The sequence below is a fragment of the Astatotilapia calliptera genome, chromosome 17, assembly GCF_964374335.1.
Source record: "Astatotilapia calliptera chromosome 17, fAstCal68.1, whole genome shotgun sequence".
Lineage (NCBI taxonomy): Eukaryota > Metazoa > Chordata > Actinopteri > Cichliformes > Cichlidae > Astatotilapia > Astatotilapia calliptera.
The window spans coordinates 40,732,739-40,752,409 of record NC_137438.1 but is presented as its reverse complement, the minus strand read 5'-3'; the positions used below and the strand labels follow the sequence as shown (position 1 = coordinate 40,752,409).

The following is a 19,671-nucleotide window of genomic DNA, read 5'->3' as shown; positions in this document are numbered from 1 at the left end:
AGGTTGGAGATTGGCCTATAATTAGCTAAGACTGCTGGGTCTAGAGATGCTTTTTGAGTAAAGGTTTAACTACAGCCAGCTTGAAGGCCTGTGGTACATAGCCGATTATTAGAGATAGGTTGATCATATTTAAGATCGAAGCATTAATTAATGGCAGGACTTCTTTGAGCAGTTTTGTAGGAATGGGGTCTAAAAGACACGTTGATGGTTTGGAGGAAGTAATTATTGAAGTTAACTCAGAAAGATCAATTGGAGAAAAAGAGTCTAACTTAATATCAATGGTACTAAGAGTAGCTGTAGATAATATTACATCTGTGGGATGATTATTGGTAATTTTTTCTCTAATGATAAAAATTTTATTTGTGAAGAAGTTCATGAAGTCATTACTAGTTAACGTTAAAGGGATGGTTGGCTCAAAAGAGCTCTGACTTTTTGTCAGCCTGGCTACAGAGCTGAAGAGAAACCTGGGGTTGTTCTTATTTTCTTCAATCAGTGATGAATAGTAAGATGTTCTGGCTTTGCGGAGGGCTTTCTTATAAAGCAGCAAACTATTTCTCCAGGCTAAATGATGATCCTCTAGATTTGTGACACGCCATTTCCTCTCCAGATTACGAGTCATCTGCTTTAGGGTACGTGTTTCAGAATTATACCACGGAGTCAGGTACTTCTGATTAGAGACCTTAGTTTTCACAGGAGCTACAGTATCCAGAGTCGTACGTAGTGAGGAGGTGAAATTATTAACAAGATAATCGACCTCTGTTGGGGTAGCGTTCAGATAGCTGCTTTGCTCTGTGTTGGTACAGGACATTGGAGATGATAACAGTGGGTGGATTATATTCTTAAACTTAGTTACAGCGCTTTCAGAAAGACATCTACTTTGATAAAGTCTACTCTCCACTGCTGTGTAATCAATTATTGTAAAAGTAAATGTTATCAGGAAATGATCAGACAGGAGAGGGTTTTCAGGAAACACTGTTAAATGTTCAGGTTCGATGCCATATGTTAAAACAAGATCTAGAGTGTGATTAAAGTGGTGGGTGGGTTCTTTTACATTTTGAGAGAAACCAATTGAGTCTAATAACAGATTAAATGCCATGTTGAGGCTGTCATTCTTAGCATCTACATGGATGTTAAAATCACCCACAATAATTATTTTATCTGAGCTCAGAACTAAATCAGATAAAAAGTCTGAGAAATCAGACAGAAACTCTGTGTAAGGCCCAGGTGGACGATAGATGATAACAAGTAAGACTGGTTTCTGAGTTTCACAGCTGGGGTGGACAATGTTAAGCATCAGGCTTTCAAATGAATTAAAAGTCTGTCTTGGTCTTTCATTAATTAATAGGCTGGTGTGAAAAATTGCTGCCACACCGCCCCCTCGGCCTGTGCTTCGAGATTTCTGGTAGTTAGAATGGCTCGGGGGTGTTGATTCATTTAAACTAACATAATCATCCTGCTGCAACCAGGTTTCTGTAAGGCAGAGTAAATCAATTTGTTGATCAATTATTAAGTCATGTACTAACAGAGACTTGGAGGAGAGAGACCTAATATTTAATAATCCACATTTCACTGTTTTACTCTTTGGTTCACAGAGGACAGTGAAGTTCATGCATTGTAGCTCTGTTACAGACAACAGCTTTGTAGAAGAGCCTGGCCCGTCCACTGTATAATGTATATTATTAAAAACAGTTTGTCACAAATATGCATTTAAAAAACCGACAAACATCTTTTGAAACACTGTGTTTTATTATTTATTATTGTGTCGCCCAAATCACAGCATAGATCACTATTAATGTTTCTCCGCCCACCCTCCCTCTCTTTGATATTAGAGTGTAAAGGGGAAACTGTCTGACCCTCACATGAAGCATTCAGGTTTGGAATAGGAGCACATCTGCACTCTCTGCTCTAAGACAGGATCTCCTTCTCTGCAGGATGCCTGGAAACATCCGATCAGGTATTTCAGGAACAGAATTGTGCATACAGGAGGTGAAAGGATGGACTGTGTCTTTATCTGCATGTAATCCAATCGTCCCCATGTGTGTGACTTTATAGTGGAGTTTTATTTCCTGATTTTTCGTCTTACCTTAAATATAAAAAAAATACATCTACACTTTCAAAAGGTAGGTTCTTTAGTAATAGATTACATTCAGGTTGAGACTAATGTTTTGAATTGTCCTTTGTCTCTCCTAGTCTCTGTGGTCTTGGTAGGTTTGTTGTGCTTGGTGTTCTGCAGTCAGCCGACCAGTCTGGATGCAGCCCCCCTCTGTACGAATGCCGAGGCTGGGTGTCACGTCCTCTCCCTGGCTAACCTGTTTGACCGGGTCATCCAACACTCAGCCAGAATGCACAGCATTTCAAATGACCTTCACTCTGAGTTTGTATGTTTCTTCATTGCAGTCGTCAGAAAAAGCTTTTTAAACGATATTTAATGAACAAGCTTGATTGTGACATGAGGATATGATATTCTGTCTGCAGATGCCTTTTAACTGAGACATTGTAGGTTTACATAACGTAGTCAATCAAACACTGCATTATCAGTTTATTAGATACACGCACAGTCATCCTGTTAGAACAGCAGAATCCAACCTGATGAGACAGTTTTTCAGTCTAATTAAATGCAAGGATGAACTTTTTTACTGTTAACTGAGCTGTACGAGATGTTTTCACAGTTCGCCCACACTTGCTAACATAAATCTGTATCATGTATAGTCTGCTATGCTGTTTACTGTTAAGATTTGGCGCCATATAAAAATAAAATTGAATTGAATGTGTGATAAAGACGCATCTATTGTACAGACAGACACCAGTAAGGATACAGAGATAGCAAGACATCGTATTAAGTCATTCATTGCTTTTGTGCTCCAGGCACGTTTGACATTTAGATGATATTTAACCTCTGACATTTCATTCATGTTTGTCCTCCCAGGAGCTTTACTTCCTGCCCAGTAAGAATCAGATTGGCCGGGTCAGTCGCAACTGTCACACGTCTAACATCCTCACCCCAAATGGAAAGGAGAACGCTCAGAGAATGGCGGTAAATTCACCTTTTTCAAAGTTAATCCCTCTCAACTATGCACATCATATTTACACCTGGAGTCTTGTCATGTGTTTCAGGTTCTTTCTTTTGTTGCCATAAACAACATTGTAGCTGTTTGAAACATGTTTTCCTTTCAAATGATAAAGAATTTTGTAAATTTGTTTCCCTTTGCTCTTTATGATATTACAGTAACACTCAGTGGTACAAATCCCACTCTAGTCACACCCATAATTTACATGTATGTCACTACAGAGGGAGGAGCTGACGGAGGTGATTCTAAAGCTCCTGGTGGCGTGGAGGGACCCTCTGTGGCATTTCCACCAGAGCATGACGCACTTCCACGACTTCATTGACTTCAGCTCCAATAAATCTCTTAAAATGAGTGATATGGTGCATGAGCTACGGAAAGGAGTACAGAAAGTAGTTGAGAAGGTACTGTGTGTGTGTGTGTGTGTGTGTGTGTGTGTGTGTGTGTGTGTGTGTGTGTGTGTGTGTGTGTGTGTGTGTGTGTGTGTGTGTGCAAAACATACACAGCGGAGGAAATAAATATTTGTCCCCCAAAGAAATGAGCAGTACACACTCTCAGTGGTAGTTTGAGTTTCTCTGTCAGCTCCATGTCAGATGATCCTTCCACACATTCGTTCTCATCAGGGTTCAGCTGGTCACTGACAAGCTTCAGACACTTTGTTGAACGAGGGCTTTTGTGTTACCAACGATTAGCTTGATCGCATTCAGAATACTTTATTAATCCATAAGGACACTATATGGTTACAGTTGCTCAGTACAGTAACAGTAACAGACTCAGCTATTCAAACAATACAATATGTTACAGATTTACAAATTTAAGAAATAGCACTAATATATACAAATCACTCAATTATAAATATAAAGAATATTACAGAGGTGTAATATTTATGACTGACATTTGACTCTAACCTGTGAACTTTGTCATTTGCTATTTTACAGTAGAGCGTGTGCGAAAAGATGTAACTATTGCAGTGTTTACAGTGTGTTCAATGGAGTTGTACAGGGAGATGGCCACAGGCAGGAATGACTTCCTGTGTCGATCAGTGGTGCATTATGGGTAATCTCAGCCTCTCACTGAGCGTGCTCGTGTGGCTAGCCAGCACGTCATGGAGCGGGTGGGAGGTGTTATCCAACATTGTCTTTATCTTGGACAACATTCGCTTCTCTGACACCACCCTAAGGGAGTTCAGCTCCGTCCCCACAGCGTTACTGGCCTCTGCTACCCTCAACCTGCCGTCCCAGCATGCATCAGCACAGAGGATAGCACTGACCACAACAGCCTCATAGACAGTCCTGAGCATTGTTCGACAGATGTTGAAGGACCTCATGCACTACTACCCTAGCTGCCTTGAGATCGTTCTCCTGTTGTAATCACTGATGTGAGCACAGACTGACGGTGACCAGCAGATGTTCTTGTAGTATATTTAAGCCTGTGAAGGGCAGCAGTCTAATCTATGATGCTTCACACAGCTCTGTGTTCATGTTCATGTTTAAATGCTTATTTTCCTGCAGTTAAAATTCAACCAGGGCAGAAACAGAGACAGAGCGAGACAGAGGCACTGATGTGTGTGCACTAGCATATGCACAGTTTAGATTGTCTGTGTTTGTGTAGTACTTTGTTTTGTAATTTTTTACTTAAGCGGGTGAAAGAAACTAAGTAAACACACAACAATATAAACAATTTGTCTTATCCATATGTTTTGTTCTTTTCACACCAGATGCAGATGTTGGGAATATTAAGTAACTCTGTCAGCAGCCTCATGTCTCCTGAGGCTTTCTTGGCACCAGGCAGCGCTGAGTGGCGCCTAATGAAAGACTACGAGCTCCTCTACTGCTTTCGCCGAGACTCCAACAAGGTCCAAAACTACCTGAAGATCCTGAAGTGTCGTATTGTTCCAGAGGATGGATGTTAAAAGCTAGAAACTCTTGACAAAGCTGAAGGTTTTGTTTTCTACTTATAGAGAATCAGAAACATCTCATCATGACTGCAGTGATACAACGGCCGCCCCGTCTGTCAGAATGTTTTCCATCCTCAGACAGGGTGCGATGAATGCACAGAATCACTAATTATTATAAGAGAAACCTGTAAATCGTCTGTTTCAATATATTATATAAATATTTCAAAATCATGTCTTTTTTGTTGTTTCTACAGAAAAGGTGCAGAAATACACTGAGGTCACATCATCACAGCATCATGACAAAAACTAACGATGTTCTGTCCTAATAAAAAATCTGAAACATTGTAACTAAACGTAAAAAACAAAGACAGTAAAGGACATAAACAAAAACAAAAACATGACACCTAATGCATTTATTTATCGAGGGATAACAGACAGTATTACATGTCTGACAGTCTGAAGCAGATTGTTAAATCATTTTAAGAGAAGTTCCTGATTTCAGTCTATGGGATGAAAAACATGTTGGTGGTTTCTCATGTTTAATTAAAAAAGAAGCACGTTTACATATATGATGATGACGATGAATTAACGGTTTTCCTGAAGCCAGCTGACCAATGAACCGCTTAACTGGTGATTCTTAACTGCCCACAGGTGTGGGTTAGGGTTGGGGATGTGAGTCACCAGTCTGTCTCTGTGTGACAGACTGGTGACCTGTCCAGGGTGTAGCCTTGCCCTGTGATAGGCTTCAGACCCTCGTCATCCTGGTAAACATGAGCGGAAGAGAATGGATGGAAGAACCGCTCCATTTAACATTTACCAAAAGCATTAAAAACATCCTCACACATACATGTACAGTGGGGCAAAAAAGTATTTAGTCAGCCACCGATTGTGCAAGTTCCCCCACCTAAAATGATGACAGAGGTCAGTAATTTGCACCAGAGGTACACTTCAACTGTGAGAGACAGAATGTGAAAAACAAATCCATGAATCCACATGGTAGGATTTGTAAAGAATTTATTGGTAAATCAGGGTGGAAAATAAGTATTTGGTCAATAACAAAAATACAACTCAATACTTTGTAACATAACCTTTGTTGGCAATAACAGAGGTCAAACGTTTACTATAGGTCTTTACCAGGTTTGCACACACAGTAGCTGGTATTTTGGCCCATTCCTCCATGCAGATCTTCTCGAGAGCAGTGATGTTTTGGGGCTGTCGCCGAGCAACACGGACTTTCAACTCCCGCCACAGATTTTCTATGGGGTTGAGGTCTGGAGACTGGCTAGGCCACTCCAGGACTTTCAAATGCTTCTTACGGAGCCACTCCTTTGTTGCCCGGGCGGTGTGTTTTGGATCATTGTCATGTTGGAAGACCCAGCCTCGTTTCATCTTCAAAGTTCTCACTGATGGAAGGAGGTTTTGGCTCAAAATCTCACGATACATGGCCCCATTCATTCTGTCCTTAACACGGATCAGTCGTCCTGTCCCCTTGGCAGAAAAACAGCCCCATAGCATGATGTTTCCACCCCCATGCTTCACAGTAGGTATGGTGTTCTTGGGATGCAACTCAGTATTCTTCTTCCTCCAAACACGACGAGTTGAGTTTATACCAAAAAGTTCTACTTTGGTTTCATCTGACCACATGACATTCTCCCAATCCTCTGCTGTATCATCCATGTGCTCTCTGGCAAACTTCAGACGGGCCTGGACATGCACTGGCTTCAGCAGCGGAACACGTCTGGCACTGCGGGATTTGATTCCCTGCCGTTGTAGTGTGTTACTGATGGTGACCTTTGTTACTTTGGTCCCAGCTCTCTGCAGGTCATTCACCAGGTCCCCCCGTGTGGTTCTGGGATCTTTGCTCACCGTTCTCATGATCATTTTGACCCCACGGGATGAGATCTTGCGTGGAGCCCCAGATCGAGGGAGATTATCAGTGGCCTTGTATGTCTTCCATTTTCTGATGATTGCTCCCACAGTTGATTTTTTCACACCAAGCTGCTTGCCTATTGTAGATTCACTCTTCCCAGTCTGGTGCAGGTCTACAATACTTTTCCTGGTGTCCTTCGAAAGCTCTTTGGTCTTGGCCATGGCGGAGTTTGGAGTCTGACTGTTTGAGGCTGTGGACAGGTGTCTTTTATACAGATGATGAGTTCAAACAGGTGCCATTCATACAGGTAACGAGTGGGGGACAGAAAAGCTTCTTACAGAAGACGTTACAGGTCTGTGAGAGCCAGAGATTTTCCTTGTTTGAGGTGACCAAATACTTATTTTCCACCCTGATTTACAAATAACACTGTAATAAAACTGTTTTTAATAATATACACTGTAACAGCTCAAAACAAAGAAATGACACAAAAGGAGCTGACCAAGTTTCTAGGAATCAAGCAAAGAAACAAGGTTTGGAGGCCTATCTCCCTCCACCACCACTTCCCCTGCCGGTGGCGGACTCCCTCAGACGTCGGTGCGTTGGTGGTTCTTTGTGTCTGGGGGTGGGCGTCCAGGTACACACCGGCTCACTCCTTGGTGGCCGCTTATCGGGTCCTGGAGCCTGGGGCTCGCTCGGGCCACTTCGGAGGTGGGGTGCCCCCGGCCTCTCGGCCTGGGGCTCGATCACTCAGGCGCAGCTGGGGGCCGGCGGAGCTCACGGGCGCGTCACTGCTGCTGAGTGAGCCCTCATCTGGGACTCTCCTCAGCTCTTTCCGGGACAGTGGCGCGGCTGCCCCTCTGTTGGTCTTCCTTGGTCTCTTGTGTTCTGGGGGCCTCTGGATGTCTGGAGTTTTGATCTCCTCCATACCTGCTTCATGCCCTGGAGGACGGGGCTGTGGCCCCCCCCCACCCTCTAGCAGATCATTACATGAAGGAACCTTTTAAAAAAACAAGCGCGTCCATGCTCACAGGTGTACACACGGGTGATCACACCCACAAACTACACCCTTTTTGGCTCCTACCTCAAAGCACACTGTTCTGTTGATCTTACGTGCTGCACAATAATGTTTAATATTTACTGTCATATTCACATAGATTATTGCGATCATGTTTATTATGTTGCTCTTTTTTTGCTTGTTTTCTCTCTTTTCTTTCTCAGCAGGTGATCCAGGTGATTGATAGATGTGTTTTTGTCTGTTGGTTTTGTTGGTTTTTGCCCTTTATCCCCGTCCCTGTTTTTCTTTCTCCCAGTCAAGTCTGTGTAGCAAGTGAAAATTAAATGAAGTAAACAATAAAAGGTGAATCAAATAGACCAATACGGCAAGGCTGGGATGGCCCAGTTGGTAAAGTAAATCCGTTGGTTCTTTGCCTTTAGACAATAATTCTGATGGCAAAAGAGCCAAACAGGACAGGCGGAGAAAAAGAAACAAGCAAAGAGCTCGATAAACCCTCAAACAATGAGAGAAATCCTGACCTTATGGCAGTGCAGTCAAAACAGGTTAGGCAGCTCCACCCGAGGGATTTGGTGGAGCAGGAAATTTGCATCATTGATGTGCAGCAGCTGTGATGCTGTCAGCGTGGAAGCTTTCCAGCAGTTTGATATTTGATGAAGATCTCGATGGATGCTCAGGAACTCAGAGGAAGATCCTCCTGTTTGTGTGGACGTTGTGTTTTCAGCGGGATAAGGATGAAAGATGAATTATAGTTCGTCTCCCTGCTGAGAGCCTCGGTGTGTCGGTGCACTGGTCTGTTGAGGACCACTTTAAGCCCTGGCTGTTTGTAGAAGGACACTTCATGACCTTTCACCTCACCTGTCTGCTTCACAAACTGTGGAAAGCAGAAATCATATTAACGAGTCTGCGAACAGCAGTAATCTGTACGCTGATCTAAGTTTCAACTACAGGAAGCTGAACGAAACACGTGCGTGTGCTCATCCTGTGCTGTGGTCCAGAGATTGGGACCGAGACTGTTTAACCGTTCGACACGACAACAACTCCTGGCAGCACAGCGGCAAGAAGGTCCTGAGTTCGAGTCCAGCATCAGGCTGCGGGCTTTCTGAGCGGATACTGTCAGGCATTTGTCGTGTGTGTTATAAACACACACTTAAACATTTACACTTTGTACAACTTGGATACATCGACTTGCAATTTTCATTATGAACCATACAGGTACATACTCTCTATAGATGATCATAACTGACATAAGTATTCAGTCTTAGCTGTGCTTACAAATGTTTGCTGTTAAACTACAGCAGAGAACAAACGTGACGACAAACGTGCTGCAGTCAGTTTGAACAAAGAGTCAGAAACACGCACGTTTAATACGTTTATTGGGTAAAAAACAGAAAATAACATCGCACTGAGACCATGCTTCGTTTGTTTTTTGGAAAACACGTCACGATGCAGCTGCTATGGTGACGACCTCTGACCTTCCAGTGCCCTGTTCTACACAGGAAAGATGAATGGAGCCATCGCTGCAACATAAAGAAGAAACATATACATGTTTGCAACAACAACATCATCATCATCATCATCACGTGACTCTTGATGTTACCCAGGAAGGAAATACCTTTTCATGGTCACCACAGTGTCAATGCTGTGACTCTCCTCTGTGGGCTGCAGGTCTCTAAAAACAATCTGTGACACAGACACAAACATAAGCAGGAACCTGACAGTGATTCTAATAATAATGATGATTTTCTCTGGCTTATCCATCCTGGATCACAGGGGCAGCAGCCTAAGCAGAGAAACCAGACCTCTCCCCCGAGGCGATCTGAGGAATTTAGAGGCCAAGCCTAAAACTCAGGAACACCTCAGAGAAAACATTTCCCTGAAAGGGTGTATGTGGTCTGAGAGAATGCTGAGGTACTATGTGCCAAAGTAACATCCACATGGACCCAAGATTTCCCAGGAGAACATTGGCCGAATCATCAACTCTGGCTTGCTTCCCATAGTGCACCTGGTCTTGTCCAGGTAAGTGACAACACGGGGTATCTGTTCTAGGAGACACTTCACCATCAGTGCTGAGAGGAGCACGAGGCCACGGAGAGGACGAAGTCTCTGCTTAGACTTTAGTTTTTCTCTCTCTCATATCATCAGAGGAGAAACATGTTCAGATGAACCTCAGAAACTGCTGCAGGACGTCTCTGTCCAGCTCGGCAACAAGGTGCAGATGCTTAACATCAGCTTAACAAGCATGCTTTCACCTTCATGTCCTCCACTGTTGTGTTTGTGTCGCAAACAAATGACGTCACCGGACTTTTGGCCAACATGGTTCCCAGCTTGTGGTGACGTTTTTCTAAAGCAGTTCGTAAACTGTGACTTGCACCAGCAGGCAGACAGGAAGCAGGAAGTCTGTTTGTGCTTACCTTGGACAGCTTCTCCGGCTGCTCTGTGATGAATCGCTGGTAAATCTCCAAACACAGCGAGGACAGTTTTCCGTCCCCCCTGAGGATGTGATGTCTGTGGGCAGGGAGGGGTGTGCCCACAGGAAGGAGAACCGTGAACATCTCAGCTCCAGACTCATCCACCTCCTCCAACACACCACAAAGGTCAGACAGAAGCCGTTAGAAATCGATTACAGTATTAACGAATGATATTATGTACAAATACATAAGTAGTGTACAAAGACTAGCTCTGCAGAGCTGAAACATTTATGTTCATGTGCATGCAACAAAGACCATGTGCAACATAAGATGTTTATCTGAGGTCTGAGTACTTTTACTAGTACGTCAATGGAAGACACATCCACTGTGACAGAGTCTTCCTCTGGGGTAAGGCCATCTCTGCCGACCAGCAGGCCCGCCTCCAGGGCTGCGCCCACAGCGATGACCTCGTCAGGAGGTGCCGCGTTGAGAAGCTCCACATCCGGAAACATTTCACGGATCATCTGCTGCAGACGAGGAATTCTGGCCGAGCCGCCGCAAAGAACCACCTGCAACACATGGCAGCGATCGAGGAGCGGCTTTTCTATTTAACACACAGCTATGCCATCACTCGTGCATCAGTAAAGACCTGCACGCCGTACCTTGCTAATGTTGTGAGGTGTAAGACCCGCCTCCTCGAGGACGGCTTTGATTGGCTGGATGCTTTTGTTGAAGAGTGAAGAGCAGAGCAGCTCAAATCGAGCTCTGAAAGAAATAACGCACAGAGGTCGTCACGAAGGACAAAACATCTCAGTTATCAGAATCCTGATAATGTGTGTTTGGAAAAGTCATTTAACAAACGACTTTTCCCTTAATTCTGCTGCTCAATTGATTTCATTTAGTTCTTATTCGTTAGCTTTATGCTTTCAAACGTTTATCTCAAATGTTTCGTTCCACGTCCAGCTTCAGCTCAGGCTCAGCCAACGATAATATTCAGATTCTTACAATCTGTGCGTCGACACAACAGCTCACCTCGAGACGCTGCACTCGAAGTCGATACCATCATGAAGGGAGTCAACGAAGCAGTTGGCTGAACCCAGCGAGGACAGGGAGTGCTTAGCCATCTCTGCACCATTCATCAGCTTCAACATAGCCCGAGGATTAGAGCTCACATCGTGCTTAAACGTGCTGTACAACACACACACACACACACACACACACACACAGTGAGGACAGCTACACGGACTCAAACATACAGAAAAATCTTTAAGATGTTCGTCTGTTGCTTTGGTCCTTCTCAGTAAATCGTTCAGACTGATGTTCGGTTGGTACCGTTTGAATTCTGAGGCGAGGTGCTGCGCTAAGGCCTGAGTGAAAGCCTCTCCTCCGATGCTGTGGTCAGTGTGAGCGCTGCGACACAGGAACATTCCTCCATTGACCTGCAGCACTGTCACGCTCAGGGACGTCCCACCGAGCTTGTAGACGAGGACGTGACTGTGGAGACAGGACGCATCGCTAAAGGACAAGAAGATGGAAAATTCATTCAAACGGTGACTGCTCTGTCTGCTGGTAGCTGACGCACGCACGCACTACTTCTGCTGGCTGTGGGTGGGGTTCTGGGGGGTTTCCACTTGGCCGTAGTACCCGGTAGTTTTTTCGTTTCGAGGTTCCCAGCAATCAGAGCCGATCTAAAAATGTGACATCAGCAGACAGCCTACCACCGATTGGCTAGTCAGTGGCGTCACTGAGTAATGAAAGCGTCTCCTTCATGAGACCACGCCTAACGTGTCCTCCGCTGTTTGTTGTGTTTGCATACAAATGACATCACTGGACTTTGGACTGGGTTGCTATAACGACCCCTGGACATCGTGGTACTGATACCTACTCGAGTGGAGTCGAGCAGGTATCAGTGGAAGAGGTCGAGCAGAACTCCCACAAGGATTTTAGATGCTCCAGCTTTTTAAACATGTTGTTGGATAAAGTTTTTTCCAAACAACATTCACATCTGCGCCGTAAGTCGGATCAGCAGGAGCGTCGATCCCTGCTCGCCAACACAGCTTACAAAGGAGCCCAAACTAATGTTAGGCTGATTCTACCAGTTGGATCAGGTGGTAGAAGTAACGGCAGTCCCATCCTCCTTAGATTCAGGAGAGTTCATGTAGGCTCGGGTACACGCCGACCACGTCAGTTTGAAACCATTGACCATAATGAAATCTGAGGTGTTCCTTTCCTAAAACACACCTCTTCCCTGACGGCGACTCCTGTCCGATGTCATAGGCCAGCAAAGCAGCAGCAGGCTCGTGGATTAGCCTCAGGACATTGAACCCTGCAGCTTCAGCCGCGTTCCTGAAGGAAACAGAGGTGACGATTAAAAACTGAAACAGATGCATATTTTCAAAGTGACATAAAAAAGATGCACCTACCTAAGAGCACGCTTCTGAGCATGTGCAAACTCTGAGGGAACAGTAATGACAGCGTCACTTACATCCGAGCCTCCCAGAGCCGACTGAGCCGTTTCTGTGGAAACAGCCATAATCAGTCGGGTGATTACTTTACAGAAAACTGAATACCCACAATTCATTTCTGAGGCTTTACGTATCAGGACATTACAAAATCTCATCCTTCTGAAGTGAAACAAGCCCACATGACAAACACCAGGACATTATTACAGCACTGCTCAGTCCACTTTCAGTCACTGTGTAATAGCCGTGCATCGTTCTGTTGCATGACGCGGTTCAGCTGTTGGACAGATGCTCTCACACTTTAACACGCCCAGGACATGCAAACTTAACTGATGTCAGTCGATTAGAGAGTTTTCAAAAGTATCAGATGTCCAATGAGGACGATTTGATGGTGGGAAATTTCTGACACATTATCAGGACCACACGCTGTGAGAAGCTGACAATGTTGCCCCAGAAATAATATGTCAAAATATATAAACTGTAAAAACAAAAACGTGTTTGTATGAAGCTTATATGAAGCGTTTTTTGTCGCCTCGGGGCGGTGTTGTGCGATAACAGTAAGACTTTGCCAACAGCAGGGGTGGGGAACCCCAAGCCTCCAGGGCCGGTGTCCTGCAGGTTTTAGATGTCCTTGATCCAACACAGCTGATCTAAATGGCTAAATGACCTCCTCAACATATCCTGAAGTTCTCCAGAGGCCTGGTAATGAACTAATCAGGTGTGCTGAGCCAGGGTGAGCTCTGAAACCTGCAGGACACTGGCCCTGGAGGCTGCAGAAAGCTTGGAGGACCATCACTGAAGACCACATGAAAAATAATAAATCTACCAGCAACTTTGGCTCCTTGGAAATAATGACAAACATTTTCACACTAACAGATTTACCTTTCATTTTCTGGAAGATGAGCTTTGCGACATCTTCTGGAGCAACATACTTTGGCTGCTGTCCTGATGTGATCTCATAAAAAGGTTTGTTTTCTCTGCTGACAACCTAAACACACAAAACATCCTCAGACTCCAAAAACCAAACTGTGTTTTTGTGCCGTCATCACAGATCGTTCTAGAGAAACTCTCTCACAGACCATAAACTGGCATTTTCAGGAAGTTTAAATCTCAGCATGTGTGCCGCTGAAGGCAGCTTCTAAAAAACGAATAATGATAATATAATGCTATAATGCTTCTCAGTGTAAGTAATGCCAGTGTGTAGTTAGGATTATGTGTAAAATGTAAATAAGAAAACAAACTGCAGTTATCTGTAAATCCCTGCAGAACAATTCACTCATTATCTACTGAATCCAACATCAGAGGGATCCTGTCAATACGAGTCAGTAAATGGAGCTGTGATCTAAGGATGTAGTCAGGAGGGAGAAGTGTGACACAGGGCTGTTTAACATTAATGGATCATCAGCTTTAAATCAAACAAGACCTGAGGCAACGTTTTAAAATTGTGAGCACAGAAGAAGTGTTGAAAATGAGACGAGCTGGCTCAGCACCGCCTCCTGCCATCTGTAAAACACCAGGATCCAAACTGTGTGGATCTCCTGGCGTTTGGTCTGCAGGCTCTTTCAGAGGGTTGTTGGTGAAACCTACCTGACATTTGGTCTCCGTTCTGTGCCTTTGTATCTCTGGGTCATCAAAGCTTTTCAATCAGAGAGAAAGAAACAACACACACACAGTTATGAGTTGCTGTCCACAGGATGTCGAGGATAATAAATAATAACAACACTCGTTCCTTCCTCACTCAGGCTACAACTATCACAGCATGAGTACAAATGTTGTCATTTCTGTCTCAAAAACATCGTTTCCTTTCTACTGGAGCTCACTGAGCAACTGCTACATGGATCAAAGCCATCCTCTCATATGTAACAGCTGATGGTCTGTCTCAGGTGTCTGACTGGATGTAGCAGCGAGTACAGGAGCCTCCATGTTCCTGCCACAGTGTTACTGTTTTTCCCAGAGGAGAAACCAGACTGATGTCCACGTGTGATGATACAATCAATCTGAACAAGCATCATCATCATCATCATTATTTTCTATGTTAGAGCTGCATAATCTTGCTTTTTTTCCTTTGAGTTATTAATAATTACAATAATATGATGTAGGTTTCACATTTGCAAACAAAACATCGTCAGCTGTGTCACCTTCTCCCGAGCACTTGTTTCACTTTGATGACTGTGCTGGCAGCATTGCGGACCCGTCCCTGTTTTGCTGCTATACCTACAATCTGCAGAAGAGGTCAGAGGTTAAAAGGCTGCTGCAGTAGATATCTCACAGGTGCAGGAAGCAGCCGTCAGTAATGTAAGAATAATTCTGCACCTCAATGCAAAAAAATCATCTTCTCCAAGTTCCAAAACCCAAAAAGCAAACGTGTCTGTGAAGGTTCTCAGTCATCCAGGTCATCGTAGTCTGAGGAGCTTGCAAAGAAAAGCGTCTGGACTTCTTTAAGTTGCTTGAAGATGTTTCACCTCTCATCCGAGAAGCTTCTTCAGTTTGAGGGTCAGATGGTGGAGAGTCCCAGATTTAAACTCAGTGGGAGTTTCCCCCCCACAGAGGGACAAAAGGACCCCTGATGATCCTCTAATCACATGAGCCAAGGTGTGTAAAGGGTGTGGGTCACAATCAGCCAGAGTTTCGGGTGAGCTCATTGTGAAACCTGGCCCCACCCTATCATGTGATTTCCTGAGGTCAGATGGCCCAGGATGTGATTGGGCCCAATTAGGATAGCCGCATGTTTTGAGTGCTTCCTTTACATGTGTGTTCCTTCTTTTTCCCTTCAGGCTTAGAGGGAACATTTGAGGGAGTGGTTATCCTAATTGGGCTTTTATAAAATCAGCAAAGATGCACAGAAAAGAAGATCAGACACCAGCGAGGGAGGATAAGAAGGACAGACGCAAAGGTGAAACGTCTTCAAGCAACTTGAAGTCCAGATGCTTTTGTTTCTAAGCTCCTCAGACCAAACAGCAGACAGATCTATGCTAGACAGATCTATGCTAGACAGATCTATGCTAGACAGATCTATGCTAGACAGATCTATGCTAGACAGATCTATGCTAGACACTATAAGGTGATATGACAAGACCATGACCACAGAAACATGTGACCTGTGATAACAGAGGAACTTCTCAGTTACTTTTAACACTGCAAATATTTTAGCAATATGTTTCATTGATTGGTCATCAACATTTCTTCTATACAGACATTGTGCAAAGCCAATATGATGCTTAGGGAATTTAAAATAGAAAGTAGCTCGTCCACAGAAGGACTGGTAGCTCCCCTTACGATAAGGGTTCAGATCGCGCGAACAGGTGTGAAATGTGTGTGTTTAGTTTGTTTGCTTGTTTTAATCAATTTTAAATCATGCTTTTTATTTGCTTTTGTTTCTAATGTCTCTGTAAAGCACTTTGAATCACCTTGTTGCTGAATTGTGCTATACAAATAAATTTGCCTTGCCTTGCCTTGCCTTAGTGCTAACAGGAAAGACTGAGTGCATGGGTCAGGCACAAACCCAAGAAGTGAAGCCAAAGTCGTACCTGTTCAGTGTCTCTGTAGCCCACCACAGTTGGCGTTACTCTGTCTCCTGCATCGTTAGCCACCACATCAGCCCGTCCATCCTAAACAACACGCAGCATACATTCAGAAACACTTAAATATATACTTTGCTCAAAACTCTTGGATATTCAGATGCATCAGCAGCTGATTTCCAGGCTCACTTATCCACATATATTTCATGTATGAATCCAAGCTGCAGATCTTTGTGAAAAAGCAGAGAAGACTTCAGTCCCCGTAGGGCTCCTTAAGGAGTTCAGCTTGGCCCAAGGAACCTTGACTACATGCCATAAGACTGTTGTTTGACTGGAGTGGAAAGACATCACTGTCCTAAACTGGTTTACTGTTGAATTACTTGAAAAACCTCAAATTAATATGCAGCACAAATGTGAACTGAGCCTTAATAATCAGAGTCACGAAAGGTTTTGTGTAATCGTGAAATGAAAGAAGACAGGAGGCTGTTCAGCCTCCTCAAAGTAATATCTAATTAAGGTTTGTGGTACTTAGTTTGTATCGTCTACATGTGCCATTACAGGAAGGCAGCAATGACGCAGCTGCAAAAAGCCTGGTAGACTCCAACGTTTTCATTTTTTTGCTTTCAAGTTTCCTAAAATGTGAAACTTCTAAAACTTGCTTGGATTTAAGACCCAACATGCTGAAAGGCTGCAGTGGCCTGGGTGCAGTTTCTGTGTTCCTTTGTGCACTTTGTAACAAGTTAAGGCTGTTGTATAAAAAAGGGTAGTTGGGTAGTTTTTACAGTAACAAGCATGCAGGCCAAGCGTCAGCCTGTCAGCGCCTTTAGTCTGAATCGTGGACAAAGTAATCTTTAATGACTTTAAAAAGCAAAGGCTGATTTACACTGCACAGTATTCACTCGTCTGCCTTTACACACATGTGAACTTGAGTGACGCTGCATTGTTAATCTTTCTAAAGTTTAATATGATGTTTGCAGCTGTGACAGTTTCAACCAGGGATGTACGCGATTACTCGCCGTCAGCAGTGATGTCACTAGTCCAGAAGTACTCGTCATGTAATTTAATTCCTTTACATTTATTGATACCCAAATGTTGTGTCCTAAATGTTATGCTGCCACCAGATGGCGCATCGTTGTTGAGAAATGCCATGAATCTGTTCATCTCATCTTTTTGTTCACACTATTATTTCTGGTTCTTTAAAAAAGCAAAAACTTAGATTGCAGATACAAGCGGCGAAAAGTTGGTTTTGTGTGAGTGTGGAGGGGCTCTCCCTGAGCGATGGAGGTCAGTCATTCAGGGGCTCAGAGGACAGCCTCTCCATCCACTGACACAGCTGTGTGACTTTATGTACACAAAAGCTGAAATATGAACATTATAAACTCCACTAATATTTAGTTCATGTTTCCTTAGCAAGCATATTTGACCCTTTTTCTTGGAAGTTCACTTAAATCACTTGGACCCTGCAGTCCACACTATAAGGTTGGGGGCGGGGCTTCGGGAAGGCCATCCAGGAGTTTAAGGTCATCTCTAAATCATGTTGGGGTGGAGCTGGACTCTAAAGGTGGTGTCAGAGGTGGATGTTGTCCAAGTACAATACTGGACACTCAGTTTTCTCATGTGTTTGGCATCGATGTCCTATCGGAGCACCAAACTGTGTCCCAGTTTAAAATGCTTAGTTATTAATCTGAGATGAAGAATCTGGATGCAATCCTCTCTCCTTATTTTACCCACTGAACTAACTGAAACAATTCATTGACTTATATCCACTCTGCCAGCAGCTTATCGAGCACCGCGTCCTTCAGGACATGTAAATGTTCACATCAAAGACGACATGCGAGGTTTCATGAAGCGATACTCACCTTAAATATCGCCACACAAGCGGATGTATAACCGAAATGAACCCCAATCGCCGACATGCTGCCAGCCCTCAGCCCAAAAGACCGACAAACATGGATCCGGCTCTCCTCACCTTTGAACCGGAAGAATTTCTTCTTGGAGTAGTTCAAAACAAAAGCATGTATTTTTTCTGAAGTATTGATGTTTATTTTTTTTTTACTCTAATATCATTGTTTGTATTCATGATTTGTTTTGCAGATATCTTTGTGGCTGTATGATTGTAGTTGCCAACTAACCAGTCATATCTTTGAAGAAACGGCGACAAACGACCGTTTCCGTTTGATGTCCGTGAAACTGAAACAAATCAAATGTACATGGCTGACACGCTTTGATTCTCCTTTTGCACTAATTCTTTTATTACCGGTATTTGTAAACATATTTCAGACTATAACTAAGTACGTGTGTCAATGTCTGGTAGTGACTAAGTCATTACGCTGGGAAGCATCCAAAATAGACTGAAGGTAGCTGGGGGCGGAGCCTGATGCATAAAGAATTATGTCTGTTAAAAAAGGACACTGTTGTTAAGATAATACAAAGCATTTATGTACAAAGTAAATAAACCTCTCTGTCATCCTATTTATAAGGTTATGTGTCGTGCTTGACTGAGCAACAGTGACATCAGTCTGCATGTCCTGAGGAATGACTTTATAAACTGGGCCCTACTGACCGAGGTCATGAATATCACCTGTTGTTTACAGCTGAACAGCGGCTGCTGAGGTAAAGATATGAGACGATGTGGACAGATTATGTGAACACTTAAAGTTCTAGACTATCAGCACCAGTAGTTTAACTGAGAACATCGTCCCAATTTCATCCAAATTTGCACCCAAAAGAGAGACTGACAGACTGTGGACAGTCTCTGCGACGTCATGAACGGACTGTAGCTGAATCAGGAAACACAGACGAGAGGAAATGGTAATTACAAGCTATGATGATTGCCTTTAAGTAATGGGACTACATACTTACGTTTATGTAATATGAGCCCAGCACTTAGATGTATGCATTGAACTGAACCTCAGTCTCGAATTTTTAGAACTTTTTGGATTTCTTTTACAGAGCTTAAAAATAGCTCGATCAAATAGCTTGGGACAAATACTCGTGTACATGTAGTACAGCTTTAAAAAAGGGCTGTGTCCAGTCTGTAGTGCCTCTTCTGAAGCATCTGTGTAATGATGGGCTTAAAACCCTGAAAGTTGTGGAGCTGAGAAGCATTTTAGCTTCCTGGGAGAAGAGTGTGAAGCCTGGCTGGATGATCCAGGACAAAGAGCCACCAAAGGAAGTGGTCTGATTATCAGCTACATTGATTGTCCTTATTGTACTTCAGACTCCTTATTAAACACTTATTAAATGATCGCTGAACAACTTAAAAAACCTTAAATTACCTGATAATCACGAAGTAAAAGTAAACATAAAAATGTCTGAACATTTCTGATTCCCATCCTACAATTACACCCGTTACTGCAGCTCTGCCATACTACACAGTATGTTTTTGTTATTGGGGAAATTAGAAATTCCCCTGGAATAAGAGCTGCTGCTGTGT

The 19,671-nt window shown here is 43.5% G+C and overlaps 2 protein-coding genes across 3 annotated transcripts; one reads left to right on the top strand and one right to left on the bottom strand.

Moving 5' to 3' along the window:
- Nucleotides 1-1,806: 1,806 nt before the first annotated feature.
- prl2 (prolactin 2) lies at nt 1,807-5,193 on the top strand. Its single transcript, XM_026147666.2, has 5 exons — nt 1,807-1,954; nt 2,191-2,378; nt 2,927-3,034; nt 3,290-3,469; nt 4,783-5,193. Exons 1-5 carry the CDS (start codon nt 1,933-1,935, stop codon nt 4,975-4,977), a joined length of 693 nt encoding a protein of 230 aa, XP_026003451.1. The 5' UTR covers nt 1,807-1,932; the 3' UTR covers nt 4,978-5,193.
- A 4,010-nt stretch (nt 5,194-9,203) lies between these two features.
- hspa14 (heat shock protein 14) lies at nt 9,204-18,252 on the bottom strand. Of its 2 annotated transcripts, none has more exons than XM_080291623.1 (14): nt 18,095-18,252; nt 16,245-16,325; nt 14,856-14,938; nt 14,305-14,353; nt 13,600-13,705; nt 12,679-12,772; nt 12,497-12,601; nt 11,588-11,770; nt 11,288-11,443; nt 10,918-11,020; nt 10,609-10,824; nt 10,259-10,423; nt 9,460-9,527; nt 9,204-9,364 (listed from the first exon to the last, which is right to left on the bottom strand). In XM_080291623.1, the coding sequence occupies exons 1-14, from the start codon at nt 18,149-18,151 to the stop codon at nt 9,286-9,288; spliced, it is 1,545 nt and encodes a 514-aa protein (XP_080147749.1). In that variant the 5' UTR covers nt 18,152-18,252; the 3' UTR covers nt 9,204-9,285. The 2 variants fall into 2 exon arrangements, with proteins under 2 accessions (XP_080147749.1, XP_026003750.1); XM_026147965.2 differs by having other exon boundaries at nt 11,588-11,749; nt 18,095-18,251.
- Nucleotides 18,253-19,671: the final 1,419 nt, after the last annotated feature.